Raw genomic sequence first — 15336 nt, 5'->3', positions numbered from 1 at the left:
ATGGCGAATAATCACATGATGCCAGCAGCTGTACAATAACTGCCAAACTGCCTTGATTTCTGCTGCACCTGTTATTGAATAATGACAGAACAACACGCAGGTTTCACACCGGCAGCAATTCATCATCACACATCGACAGCCAGCTCGCAGATGAGGAAGAGTGGACAGAGAAAGAGAAAGAAAGAATGAGATAAAGGTGAAAAGAGAAATGCAGAAGCACGAATAATGGAAAGAGTGTGGTGTGTGTATCCCTGGAGCTTGCAGAATTACTCTCACTTTGCAGCATTTAATCAATGACTCTCCGTCTATATTTTAATCCCCCTCTGCATTTTTCCTGCTTTACTCCCACTATGGCATTTCATAGTGGGGTCATTTGTGTAGCAATTTGCTGTACACGGTTATATAAAAACGTAACACCCGATATGCAGCCGAAGAGGAAGAGCAACATCTCGAATTTTGACCTTGACAGATGAGTTTCTGCTCTTTTAGAGCATTAAACCTAACTTTCCTCCCCTTATCTTCCCTGTAATTTATCAAATGCAAAATACACTGGGTGCCTGGATTATTTACTATGTGGCTCTTTTTTTTCCCCCTAAACTGATTTTTTATTTATGGGATTTTGGCTTTCTCATGAAAGTGTGATGCAGGTCCAGTGTTACTTATTTTCATGCTTAGCTTTTTCATTTTAAAATATGTTGAAATAATGCATATTTATGAGTATGCTGACAAGGTTGCACAAGTTGTCAGGAGCGTTAAGAAAAGTTTTAGACAATGGCAAATGCACTGCATCGCTGACTGATTTAACAATGTTAGAATTGGAAGAGAAAACATGGTTTGACAGCTTTCATTTTTACTAGAACTATTTCATATTTTGTTCGTAAAATATTTTTAGAAAATTAAGGCAAACATAAATTCTTGCATTTTATGCTGTCAGTCAGCCAAAGTCTGTTAACAGCTATTGTGTTGTTTTTTTCAGTTGTTCTTGTTAATTTAAATGACAAACATTTGAAGTTACTCCTTTTTTACAGGCAAGTGCAACAAAATCTAGAATGCTTGCTATCGCACAACTCCGACTCAAAATCTAGTGTGCCACAACATGGTGTAAATGATAAGAACTTCAGGCACTTGTAATCCCTGCTCTACTCCATCATGACCTTTTTGGTACATACTACAGCAGTATTCCCAAACCATCACAAAAAACCGCGTATAACAAATACTGGTACATCCCTCCCTGACTGGGACAAGGCCATGAAGAGTTCAGGGAAGCGTCAGCTCCTGCAGCTGCTACTGTGTTTGCTCTACAAGAGAGAGATCTTTTGCTTTGGCAGAGACTAAATTAACAAGGCCTCCTGTAATTAAGCTAGTTTATTGGCCCTAGGGGAGTCTTTTCTTCTTGTACAATTCCCATTCAGCCTTGTTTATATCCCTTTCTTCTTTCTCCAATTCCCTAAACCACAGAATGTGCAATTTTCATCATACGTACACACATTTGTGCATTCCCTAATACAAAGATCCCACACATCTACATAAACACCACTGACAAGAAATGTTACTTAATTGTCCAAAACATTTGCAATAGCACATCGGTACAAATGCACACAAATTTGTTTGCTCAAAATCCAAGACAAACCTGCGCAGATGATGAAAAACACACGAACACAGCAGTCATCAAATACTCTGTCCACAGAGTCTTTTGTAGCACACACACCATACACTGATTACACATTACACACATATACGTATGCACTGGAGAGAAGAAAACATTGGCTAATGATGTGCATCGGATCACCTCAAAGATTTGGGCTCAAGTCTGAATCGCACATCTGTCATCCCACACGTCTCCGTTTTTCTTCCGCTTTCAATTATATATTTATCTTTGTAGTGGCTGAGTGATGTGTTGAGCCCCGATCTGCCACTGATCCTCCGCCCAGATTCGACAGAAATAGAACGCTCTCCTTATCCCACTATCAACCCCTCCACCCCCCACCCTTTATCCCCCCTGAGGCTTATGCAAATAGCTTTCCTTTGATTTCACTTCCTTTCCTTGGTCAGGTATTGTGGTTTTCCTCCCAGAATTCTCTTGGCAACAGTATAACAGGTTTAAAACAGGTAAACAACTAAAAATGAGTGGGATAGAAAACATAGAGGTGAAAGCTGAAAAGAGAGCGGCGCTCATAGAGAAGGACGCACATCAAGGGAGGTGTCGGTCTTTAATCAAACCTTAGCTGGAGGTTGATTTGATGTTTGCAGTATTACTTTAAATGATTTCTTTTTCTTATGTGAGTGGGTCCTCTCGGGGTGGGGAGGCTCTTTGCATGGATCCATTTTTTTTTTAATCCAACAAAGATCAAAATGAAAATCATAAGTAAAGAGCAACATAAGTTTTCAAACCATGTTCATTTATTTACCTGCAGGCAAACTCACCAGGTTTATTGATTATTATTTTTTAATAAAAATAGTATGTTTATAGTTCATTGATATAGTTCCCCAAACAGAAATAGTTGGATTAAAGCTGCTGCTGTCCTTTGGCTATTTTCAAAGTACATGGTTCATTACCTTTATAGCTGTATGTCTCCAGTGGTCTCTAGACAAGTTTTATTTTCTGTTTCTCTGTTTTCTTTTTCTTTTTTTTTCTTTTAAGGGGTTTAATTTGGAACCGTCATGTGCTATATTCATGCCATACTCACTGGACAGGCCCACTCCTCTATGAGCTGTGCTGAAAACTGGATCTGAATTGGCGTGGAGACTGAGTTACATTACTCTGACACTGAGATGACAGCTGAAAGCATCAGAAAATCATGGAAGCAGTGGCAGAAAAAATTGATTGGTTGAAGAGAAATGTGTGAATATGCAGCCAGTTGCTTGAGCTTGAGGCAGGGAAAGAAACTGATTTCAAACTCACTTTTTGATACTCTTCGTGGTTTGCATTTTCCTGTGCGAGACATTTCATGTTCATTCACACTGAGTAATTATCTCTGTACTGCAGCTGCTATTTGTAGCGAGTCCACCCAGTCATAGATTTTCATCTCGCTTGTTTTGGCCTCTGTATTATTACTGTTGTCACTGCAATGCAAACTGAACATCCAGCTGTGAAGACTTTTTCTAAAGTATTTTGGAATGTCTGAAAAAGTCATGCTTGGTAAAGACTGATCTCAAATGAAGATACTGTTTACATCTGCAGGGGCGTCAAGGCCAACCTAACTTTTTAAATCTTCCATTAGGGAGATCATACAAGATCTATCTTATCTGTACATAAGATTTAACCAGAAAGGGCACATTTTAAGTCCAAAAATCACCTTTGTCCTTGATAAAAAGCATCTCTTGCTATTAATACATTTGTATTGTTTCATTCTACACCTGGGTGTCCCAAAAGAATATTTATGCAGGTATGAAAACTTGGCCTCACTATATTTCCATTACAGCTGCTTCTGCTTTACATTAAAGGAGTTGACTAATATTTTTACAACAGATATCACTTCCTGGTATAGTCTAACTTTTCACAATTCTTGTAGGAGCACAGACAGTGAATTTGTTAATGAATTAATCTGTTAGGAACCACAGCAGAAGTGTTAATTGGTCCTGGATTGTAAAACAGACAGGTAATACAGAAACTGTGTTCAGACTACATTTTTGTCTACTCCTGCTCACACATGTTCACTTATTTTTAGCAACTCACAAAAATGCTTTAATAAATGCAAGTTTACACACAGACACTGAAATACTGCAAGCACACATATAGGCTCATACCCTCCAAGCAAACGGGACATACAAGACAGCTCAACACTGTCCGATTTGTCAAAACAATGTGATTACAGGGACACAAAGTGAGAAAGAGATAGAGATTGGACTTCACTTACAGACTAAAGAAGAAAAATGGGAAAACAGAGAGGGACAATGAAGTTTAAAGCACAAAAGAAAAACAAAAAGCAGGGTTGTACTGCAGACTACATGACTCAGTCCAAGGATTAGGCTTACTGCAAATCTGACAGGTTGCCTTAAAAACACTGGTCTAAAGCAAACGATGAAATAAAATAATGCGTTGAGAGCAGGGGCCCTGGGAACAGTACAACTGCCTGACAGAGATAAGGATGACAGCTATAGTCATGTCAGCCATGTGTAGGAGTCTAAATGTGCTAAAGGCATGTGGAAGAAAACACAAATGCACTTGTTAAAAAGATTGCATATTTTTTTTGTCTGTGTGCTTGAGTTTTGGTGGGGGATTTTACAGGGAGGCCAACTGCAGGGCCCAACAGCAAAGATGCTGAGGACAAAACGTGAGCTCATCATAACTCACGTGTCACAGTGACTCCACAGACTGCTACGATAAACACACCCACTGGCCTGGATTATTGAACCACTAAATAACTGAAACAAATTCATGCTGAATTAAATGTAATTCAGTTTTCACAGTGGAGTCACGCTCCAAAATCATTACCAAATTTAACATAATCTGCATCCACCCGAGTTAAATAGTTAACACTTTGGCTTGTCTAGTAAATTTGATTTGTTTCAATTTATGACACAATATATTCAAAATCATCTCATGTATATTTGCTTTATATTGTTTTGTTACTGCTTCATGTGCTTTGAATTAATAATTTTTTCTCTCTCTTTTGAGTGACCTGTCTGTTGCTCCATGCATTCATAGTTTAATAAAGAGGAGGCTGAGGGTTGAACTGTTTGAAATACTGAAGCCAAAGAAATAGACTGAACCATTGGAGGTGACAGCAGGAGGGGAATTGGCTTCCTTTGTACTGAGTTTAATTATGGTAGCTGCAGGTTTCGCCCTTTGCTTTTATAATTGGTTGCTCCATTAGAATATAGGTTTGCTCTGACTTACTTATGGCTCTGTCACACTAGAGTTAAAACAGGAGCGGAACCTCCTGGTGGTTGGATGATGATTGCATTGTGTGTGTGTTTTTTTGTTAGTTGTTGTTGTGTGTGTGTCTGTTTCGGGGGGCATTCAACAACTGATTGCAAGTATTAAGGTAGGTAACGACAACCTCTGGCAGAGTTTTCAATCACCCAGTGGTAGGCGACCTGTCTCCAAACAGTTGTGATCCAACTTGAACTGACTTCAATCACCCTCAGATTTGATTGATGAATGTTTGAAAATAATTGCTATCTATTTTATAGATAGACTGATAACTCCACAGACTGAGTACAACCTTCCTGTGACTTGTCTCTTTCCAGAGAGGGACTTCACTCAAATTGTGTCAACTGGTTGTATTTAAATTATATTCCTATGTAAAAGAAAGGTTCCTGAGTGCCTAATTCATTTTGCAGTTAAATCACCATCCTGCAGAAACTACCTCACGATAGGTCTATGAGTTTCTGGCTGGACTCTGGATGTAAGTAGTTAATGTGCTTTTTTTTTCAATTTCTGTGCAAGTAGAGAGCAACAATTGCATATAATTGTCAAGTTGACCACATTCAACCACAGACTGATAGCACACTGACAGCAGACTGACTCTGTGTTACTTGGGTCATTTTAAAGAAAATGCCAAACTGCAAATGATTGCAGACCTGGACCCCATCTTTGAAGCAACCATTTCAAAAGCAACAAGAGTGAGAGTATATTGCACATGGCTGCAATGATTTTGCAATAATTTTTACCAGACCATGCATTATTATTAGTTTTCTGCTTTATTTCCCCCACATTTCATATATAACTTGAGTCCTTTTGATGTAAACTGCAAAAAAGTAGGACAAATTAATGGGTAACTTCAAAAATGTAAAATTCTTTTCATTTGTATTTTTAAAATAAATAAATCCACTAATAAGAATAATATATATATATATATATATATATATATATATATGTGTGTGTGTGTGTGTGTGTGTGTGTGTGTGTGTGTGTGTGTGTGTGTGTGTGTGTGTGTGTAATATTATGTAAGTCTTCAGCACTCTTGCACTCTCACTTCTATTTGAAACAACCCCTTTCTACTGTAACTTTAATACAATGGTTATTAATATATGGTTTATAAGGCATCTGAGCAGATCCTCTCAAATGAGAAGCAGCAGCAAGATGTAACCCTCTCATCAGCCGGGTGAGTCTAAAAAATGTTAAAACCACCCAAAGAAGAAGTGAAATCTTTCTGCATTGCAATGTTCTTCTGGGAAACCCAAGAATTCACACAGATGTTACTTTAATACATACCAGCCACTGTAACATTGTTGCAGACCAACAAAGTCCACAAAGGTTCTTCTGCAAAGTCCAAAAGACTCAAAATCAATAGCAGTGGCCTGTGCCAGAAAAAGGGCATCTAGAGTGGTGTGAAAAAGTATTTGCCCATTCCTGATTTTCTATTTTATTGTATACTTTGTCAAACAGATTCTGTTTAAGTAAGTTCTTGATTCAACAGGTCTGCCAGTAATCAGGCCTGAGTGTGTTTAGTAAAAATTAACTCAGTTTTCCACAAAAAGTGGTTAATCACAGTTGATTCATGATTTAACAACACTTTTTCACACCACTATACGTTGATGCCTCTGAGTTATCATGGAGGCACAGGGAGGTCCAACATAATATCAACCAGTTAGTTTCAATGCTGAGGCTGTAATTGTCTGTGTTTATGTATACTCAATATTCAGTGCATGTGTGTCTATCTATCTCGCCTTGTTTGTAAACACAGTTTTCATTTCATTCATTTCATTTATTTATTCATTTTCAGGCACAACAAATACCTATATTGAACATAAAATACACAAAACAAAAAACAAAACTTGCCTGAAAAAGGAGTGGGACGAAGAAAACTTATTAAATCCCACCCCTATACTCACTCATCAACAAAAAAAAAACAATAAACTTCCCGCAGCTACGCCCATCATTGCATACAGACCCATCAACAGCCCCGGGCAGATACAAGCATCTAAGCGGCAGCTCGCAACCAACAATTAGAGCCTTCATAACTGAATACAGAATATATAAATTATAAATTGCATTACCACAGGTAACAGGCAGTAATAACTACAAGTAACAGACACACATACATATACATACATATATATCTACACACACAAGTACATATATGTACATACATACGCACACTTTATTTTTTATTTTTTATTTTGGAATCCATACCAGCAATGGTAAGAGGACAGACATTACAGAGCACACTAAAACCCATCATTGAGTATACTGTGACCAGACCAACTGTTTGTAGAGAAATTTAAATCTATGAATATTTTTGCATTGTTTCAATTGTAACATCTCATTTGACTTAATCCCCACTGTGTTGCTTAGGGCAAGGTAAAAATAAGGATGGTTAGAGTTGAGGTTATGAAATACATTTTCCAGCACAGAAAAAAATGATTCAAACAGCAAATAAAAATGAGATGACTTATTTTTGCCGACGGAGGGATGAGTTTAGAGAGCATACATGTAGATAAGGGTTTTCTCTCATCTGACTTGGCAGTTTTTCCTCTGACTTTTTCCTTTCTCCACTCCTGTGACTTTTTGGTGAACCCTGTCTGCTTCTTCTCCTCGTGTGAGAGTGGAGGAGGGTTCAGTATTTCAGGAAAAAGATAGAAAAAAAAAACTTTAATACTCCACTGGGGTCTTCTTTTTATTCATTTCTCATCCCCTGACTCTCGGAAGCAAAGCTTACTTTCCCTCCTCAGCGGACAGGTTCCTCTCCCTTCCCTTCCCTGATGTATGATCCTTTCCTCTCCTATCACCCCTTCTTTACTCATTTCACCTCTTATCTCATTTTCCTTACCTACTTTTTCCTCCATCTGCTCATTTCCTCTCATTTTCACTTACTTCCTCCTTTCATCACTTAGCTTCTCCCTCAGAAAATACGCAAAAAATGAGATGATGTAAAAATATTCTGTGCTTTTGCAAGAGCATGATTCAACCCAGTGATTCCTATATTTTATTATTTTGTCTAGACATCCACAGCTTAGGGATGTGAGATTTGGAAAGAGCACGAAAGAGCTATCCTAGAATGTTGACTTTTACAGATACACTATACCTCTCACCCGTCAGTGAAAGTGTGTACTATCACTTGATGACCCTTTGTTCAATTTAATGACCTTTGTAATATCTCTCCAGGTTAATATCTGCTCCAGGTTAATGTCTCTATTCTTTTAGCTTTGCTGTCAAAAGAGAAAAACTGGTGGGGGAGAAAAGAATTGTTTAAAGTCACCTCATTGTAAAGATTTTCACTGACGTGTGCAGGCAGATCTCCCTTGAGGCTGAAAAGTTTTCCCTCTGATGCTTTTGTGTTTTGAAGTTTTGACAGAATTGCTGCTGATTAGCACCACCTCAATATCAATTTGCTCCACTTATTGTTAGACAATCTAAGAAATGTTATTGGATCTTTCAGTGCCTCAGAGACTATGGTAATGACTGAGAGGCCAAGACAAACTAATAAATGAAGAAGTGTCAGTGGAGTGGGATACAAATGATGAAAGTGCTTTATTGTTCTCCGGGCGTAAGGCTCTCGTCTTGTGTCGCTGTACAGCCGTGGCTGAGATGGTTTCACTGGAAAATTAGGTGTTTCTAATTCCAGCTAAGCTCTTAAGCTGCTCATTTCTGATGCTTTTGTTAGCTTGGTTTTTTCTCTCATATCCTCTCGCTTCTTCATTGTTTCCCTGTTTCTAACCTTGCAGTTTGTCTTTTTTTGCTTCTGTCTTTCTCATTCGCTCTGTTTCTCTCCTCTGTTCTTTTCATCCTTCCTTTCTACCTGTAGTCAATATACTTTGCTCACAATGTTTTGTGCCCACTGAGGATTGCGTTGGTGCAGCTGGTGGTTGAGTTCGTGGACAAGAGCACGGTGAGACACTAGGGATGGGTACCGGTAACCGGTGCCATTGTGGAACCGGTTCTGACATAAGCGGTAGTAACCAGACCGAAAAGCAGCGCATATTTCGGTGCTTTATTTCTGTGCTTTTTTCCCCTGAGATGTCATACACTTTGAAATCTAGCCAATCACTTTACCTTTCCAAGGATAGTAGTCGGGCCCAGGTACGTACATTTTTTTTTTTTTAGAGCAGAGCTAAAATGCCAAAGGCAACGCGCTGGGGAGTGTGGCTGTACTTCACAGCAAAAGATATAAACTCAGCAGCCTGCAACAAATGCTTAAAGGTAATAATGTGCAAAGGAGGTAACACCTCAAATCTAATGAAACACCTGGCGACGCATAGCGTTTTTGTAAAAGCAGAGAAATGCACCGCATTTGATAACTTGCATCAAGACCTCACACCGAGCACATCCACTGCGGGTGTGGTGCCTGTTCTCGGAGTTAGCAACATCCAAGAACCCGAAGAGGAGAGTCCGGCCCGTAGCCCTGCCAGTGTAGCAGAAATGATAACTGATGATGATGATGGCAGCAGCAGCCGTTCTTCTCTGGGTGAGTATCTTAATGTTGTTCGTGTGTAATTTACATTGAGTAGGCTAACCACGTTATTATTAAATTAATGCATGTAAGGTGAACTAGCTAACCCCGTCGTAGTTACATGCGGCTGTCTTCTTGTTTGATGGCAGATACTTCCTTCACCCTGGCCAAAAAGGCTAAAATGACCAAAGAAAAAGTGGACGAAATTTATAGGGCAGTGACAAAATTTATAGTCAAAGATCTCCATCCATTTTCAACAGAGTCACCATCATTCAGGTGAAAAATGATGTATTACTCTGACATAAAAAAATAGTATCTTATAGACTGTATAATACTGTAAAAGTTAATATGTTCATAGCTGCTTAGCTTTGTCTTTTCTAAATGTGGAATTAGAAAAGACTTACAAAATTGGTGTAAATATGGTGTTAGGTGTTTATAGGTAAACTATATTTGAATAAAGGGTGAGCTATGTTTTTATTTTTTATCTGGAAGAAAAAAATCAAATTAAAATTCAAATGTATTTTCTGTTTATTCAGGGAGATGCTTTGTATGATTTATTTATTTTATGTGAAAAAAAGAATTAAATTTCAAGTCAAAAACACTTTTTTTTTTATAAATTTCGCTTTTTTTTTTTTTTTTTTTTTAAATTCAGGGAGATGTCCTCTGCCCTTAATCCGAGGTATCAGCCCCCATCCAAGGATGATCTATCCAACACACATATAACTGCTTGGTATTGCGTGGAGAAAAGCAAGCTCATCCAGAATTTGGCACAGGTTAACAAAGTCACTATCACCTGTGATGGATGGACCAGTATTGCTCAGGACCATTTCCTCACAGTGACTGTTCACTACATCTACAAAGGCAAAATGAAGCAGAATGTGCTCAGCACTGAAGCAGTTTATGAGTCACAAACAGGTCCAGTTGTCGCTAAAGAAATATCAAACGTTGTGGAGCAATTTCACTTGGGAGGGAAAATAATTGCTGCCACTGTAGACAATGCCAGCAACATGGATGTTGCTTTGAAAAATTTGGACTTTTTAAAAGTGGGATGCTTTGCTCATACCCCCAACCTGGCCGCACAAAAGGTGTATGACATTCCTGCAGTTTCCAGCTGGTGTGCCAAAATCCGTTCAGCAAAACTGTGCTCAGAGAAAAGCAGCAAATCCTGAATAAGTAGCACATGCAGTTACATATCAAGAAGTATTGTTATTCATATTACCTTTTTTATAGTAATTTTAAAAATGTTTGTGTCTATCTGTGCTTTAGTTTTGCCAGAGCACAATGTCATTCTTGACGTTAAGACGCGCTGGAATTCTCTCTTCCTGATGGTGGAGAGATTTATGGAGCAGCTTGATGCAATCCAGGCAGCTGCTCTGGATCAACGGCTGAGGAAGCCTATGGAGAAGGACAAGTGAGTGAATGACATGAGCATCACTTGCAAGAGCTAAATTTTGTCAGTTACCTTTAACATTGTGAATATTTTTCAACGGGCTAGAAAGGTTCACGCACACTGATTTAATCAAGGCAGAGGAGTTTATTAAGTGCATGCAAGTCCTGTACACGTCAACCATGTGTGTGTCAAGTGACAAGTCACCCACATGCCAAAATCATCAAATCATCCCCATCCTGGCCAAGCTGGAGGCACATTTCAGACGATGTGATGAAGACAGTGTTTTCACCTCTTCAATAAAAGAGAAAGTCTGGGGTAGTCTGCAGAAAAGATATCAGGTATTTGCAGACAATATCAATGCGCATGAAAAATAAGGTTACCTTTTTCAGTATCAGCTCCTATGTTGTATCTTGTTTTACTTAAAGGATGAAAACCTTCAGAAATTTCTGAAGGAGGCCACAATGATGGGCCCACGTTTTAAAGGCAGGCTAGGTGGTGAGCCATCTACTGACATCTGGGACAGGTTGGAGAAGACAGCAGTTGCAAATGCCACAGCAGCAGTTGTGCAGGTATTTTCACTGTGTGTGTACAATCTTGTCCTTTTGCATCATGATGTAGTTTCTATGTTGAAGGAATGCTCTTTTACTATCTGTGTGTCCATAGCCTCCCACTGAGGACCCCAAAGCACACAGCGAGGTGGATGATGCTGACATGGACAAGCCAGAAAAATGTGTAATTTCAGATTTTTTCTAGCACAACCACTACCACTACATTCTAAAAGTGATCTTTATTTATTTTGCAAACCTCACTCTTCTTCTTTTTTTTGTTTTTCAGCTAAGAAAGGTCCAGAAGTCACCCTTAGAAAAGCTATTTGAGGATGAGGACAGAGAACTTCAACAGGCTGCTTCTCAAGCGGGTAGAGTCCCCTCAATCACAGAGCAGGTACAGAAGGAGCTTGAAATATACAAAAGACTGCCAGGAATTACCTCTGGACAAGACCCTGTGGCCTGGTGGTGGAGCAAGAGGGATACACTCCCCAATTTATCTGCCCTATCAGAAAAATACTTGTGTGTCCCAGGCTCATCAACGCCTTCTGAAAGAGTTTTCTCTTGTGCTGGGCATGCCATCAGCCAAGAGCGATGCTGTATAGCTCCAGAAAAGGCTAATATGATTATCTTTTTGCAAAAAAACTGCTAAACATGACAAGTTTCATGACAAAGTTTGTGTTTTCAATTGTTTAAGCACTTGTTCCAACCAAAGAAATTATGTTTTATTGACAGAAAGGGTTAACTTTTGCCTAGAAAATAAATTACTGGGAAAAATAAAAACACGAGGTATTTGGACAAAGTTTGTATTCTTTATTCTATAAGCACCGGTTCAAGCACCGTTTAAGCACCGGCACTGTTTCAAGAGTACCATTTTGGCACCGGTATCGGATAAAACCTAAACGATACCCATCCCTAGACTCCAGGGGTTAACTTTGCTCCACGGGATCATCTTAAGCACCTATACGCTCTGATCTGTATCAGACATTAGTATGTCATATTGTTTCCTAGCAACCACCTAGCAATGGACTTTTTTTTTTTTGCATTTATGTATGTATAACACCTTTAAAAAAGATTTTTCCATTGTTTTAATTTCAGAAGAACATTAATTTCTATTTAATAACAAGCTGAATAATACCTGATATATTATGATGCCATAATGCTGCCTAGCAACCACCTAACAACTTGTTAAAATTAACCATTTAAAGCATATAAACAATATCGACCAACCCACTTTTTCCATTTCTCAATGCGATTAAGTGTATAAATTTGCAGAATACTGTAGCATGGACATGGACTAGTAATGACAATAAATACAGAAGTAAAAAACTGAAACTATTAATTGTATTGAGTCATTATTTAATTAGCTATTTAGCTATGCCTGTATTTAACTACAGTTTAATTAGCCAAAGAACTACCAAAAGAAAAAGATCATAAAATATGTCACAGATATTAAATTTGTGCCATCACAGTTTAGTGGGTAAAGAATGTGTGACAGAATCAGACCACAGAAAAAGGATGGAAAAGATTACCTAATTAAAAGTAAAGAGGGAAAAAATCAGCTAATGAAAAAATAGAAATTATCAGTACAGGTTTATGAAGGCAAGCAAACTGCTTATTTTCCTCAGAATGAATTCTGATGGCTCAGACTGAACACACACATAGTCCCACTGCTTGTTAAAAAGTCATGCACTGAAATGCAGAAACGGCTGTAACTTTAAAGTTTTTTTGTGCATTAGGCTTATTTTTGTCAAGCATCATATTAATGTAATCAAAGCAAGAGGAGAAAATTATAGAATTTTTGCTGGAACTAGTGATCTCCTAACTATCACTGTGCCTTCCTAATCGCTGGGTTATGGCTACAGTTACTTCCTGAATACTATTATTTCACCCTAAGAGACTACAAATGACCCTTCAGTAACAGAAAAAAATACAGAAACATTTAACAGACCTTTGTTGAGTGGGACAGGGTGAAAAAAGGGACCAGTTTAACATCAGTAAGAAAAAAATCCCTTTAATGTTACAGCGTTTAATTTCTTCTCAAACAGCAACAAAGCATCAGTAGAGTAAAAAGTCAAGCAAAGAGTAAGAGAGATGAGAATTTTAATAAAAATCAGTCAGAATATAAAGCAGAGAAAGGTGTTTTATCACAACGTGTCCCAGGAGTCCCTCTTTCTCTGTCACTTTTTAGTGTGGTGCACTGGGACCTTTTGGCTGAGCACAGGAGTGTTACAGAGCTCCATAGGGAATGCATTTCTTGGTCGCAAATGCGTACACACACAAAAAAGAGCTAACATATAGCATCCAGAGTAGGCGGAAATGTATTCAAAGCTCTGTACATGTCATTGCACGGCTTTCAGAGAAGCAGCGTGGACAGAGAGCCTCAAAGCTCTCCCCCTGAGGATCTGAATAGATAGATGGACGGAAGGACAGTGAGGGAGATGAAAGTGGGCTAAAGATGAACAGACGGGGGGACAGAAGTATCACACTTTAGCAGCTGGTGATGTAAGGTGCATAGGAATGTGAGTGCTGAAAGCAAGCAAGAAGGAGAAGATGGAGAGAAATGAACACTCTGAGAGAGACATGCAGCACCATCCAGTTACTTTGTTTCCATATGGTTGATTTTAATCATGCTTTTAATCATATTATGCTTAAAAAATAGAAAACCATCCAACTTTAAAGGATTACTTAAATACAACAATTTAGGGAAACAACAGTGCACAGAACAACAATGGATTTCAAAGCAGTATGTGAAATATCTTTGAGGTGATGGTATGGAGACATTTCAAAGTCATTTGAAGGATATCTAAAGAGCAATGCACAGAACTCACTTCTTTGTGAATTTGCCTTTTCATGTCACTTCGACTGTCTCATTGACTTGATTTGGCCCATGTGTGAGCTTAACCTCATTGTGCATAGAAACTAGCACGTGAGAGTAGTGTGCAGTACGGTCTTAGATTAAAATGAGACAAAGTGAATCAAGTGTGCTTACCATATCTATCCATTATCTGCAGCTTATCCAGGTATGAGGTTGCAGGTACAGCAGCGCGAATTATGTTTCTGTGGGAAATCTATGTCCTAACTTAAGCTGTAACCACAAGCCAATTTTAACCCTATGCCATAACCTTCTATGTAACCTAATGTGCACCTCCAGAGAAATGTAACTGCGCATTAGGTTGACGCATACCACCACTTGAATTGGATGGAAAATTGTGGTGTAGGGATAAAAAGGAATTTCCGGTCACAACGCGACATCAGTTAGGATGTAGAGTCAAAATCAAGCTGAAGTAGAGACACTCAGACCTCTCTCCAGCCTCCAGGTCTTCAGAAGGAACACCAAGGCATTTCCGAGCAAACTATAGGTCACAGTACCTGGTACCAGGTACTTTTTTAGTACCTGCTCGGCCGGGGTTCCAAGCAATCTGAGCAGGTACTAAAATGTGACGTCATCAGACTTCATGCTTCCTAGTGGCTGACCAGTAGAGTCACTCGATAAGTAATAAGAGCATCTCGTTCATGAAAATAAAAACCACCATTTTTGAAACCCAGCAATGGTGAAAATAGCTATAAAAAAACAAGGTATATTCTTCCCTCGATGTCCACCTTTGTTGTAGCGTTTGTGTTAATTACGTCGCAGGATGCTCTGATAGCGACCACGTACATCAGGAGGTACTAAATTGTAATGGAAAACCAGTCCATCCGAGCTGAGTTGTGGCGAGCTGTGGTAAGTATGTCCAAGTAGGTACCAAATGAAACGGGGCTATAGAGAACCCATGTCACTGTTCAGAGTGTTTTCTTTCCAAGCTCCTTAGACTATTCAGAGCTCTTGGTTATAGGTGAGGGTAGGAACATGGATCCGTCAATCTCCCACTCTCTTCACCCATCATTCTCATTCCCACTGCTTTGGGAAGTGGTAAAATGCTCTACTTAAGTATGTTTATGTGAAGTAAGACATCATAAGAGTGTATGAAAAATAAGGCTTAAGAATTTAAGAATCCTAATCCCATACCAGTGTGTTGTAATGTTCTGCCCATGATTTATACTATTTACCACTATAAATACA

At 38.8% G+C, this 15336-nt stretch overlaps 1 protein-coding gene across 1 annotated transcript; it reads left to right on the top strand.

Moving 5' to 3' along the window:
- Positions 1 to 10663: 10663 nt before the first annotated feature.
- On the top strand, positions 10664 to 11925 carry LOC146682755 (uncharacterized). The gene is made up of 5 exons (XM_085447051.1): positions 10664 to 10749; positions 10829 to 11066; positions 11154 to 11297; positions 11392 to 11460; positions 11563 to 11925. The coding sequence occupies exons 1-5, from the start codon at positions 10664 to 10666 to the stop codon at positions 11923 to 11925; spliced, it is 900 nt and encodes a 299-aa protein (XP_085303177.1).
- The last annotated feature ends 3411 nt before the right edge of the window (positions 11926 to 15336 follow it).

The sequence above is a fragment of the Copadichromis virginalis genome, linkage group LG22 (assembly GCF_057382275.1).
Source record: "Copadichromis virginalis isolate Kocher_CV1m ecotype Utaka linkage group LG22, C_Virginalis_male_GT1.1, whole genome shotgun sequence".
In the NCBI taxonomy this organism is placed as follows: Eukaryota; Metazoa; Chordata; class Actinopteri; order Cichliformes; family Cichlidae; genus Copadichromis; species Copadichromis virginalis.
Note: the sequence above shows the minus strand (reverse complement) of the source record. Positions and strands in the feature narration are given on the sequence as shown.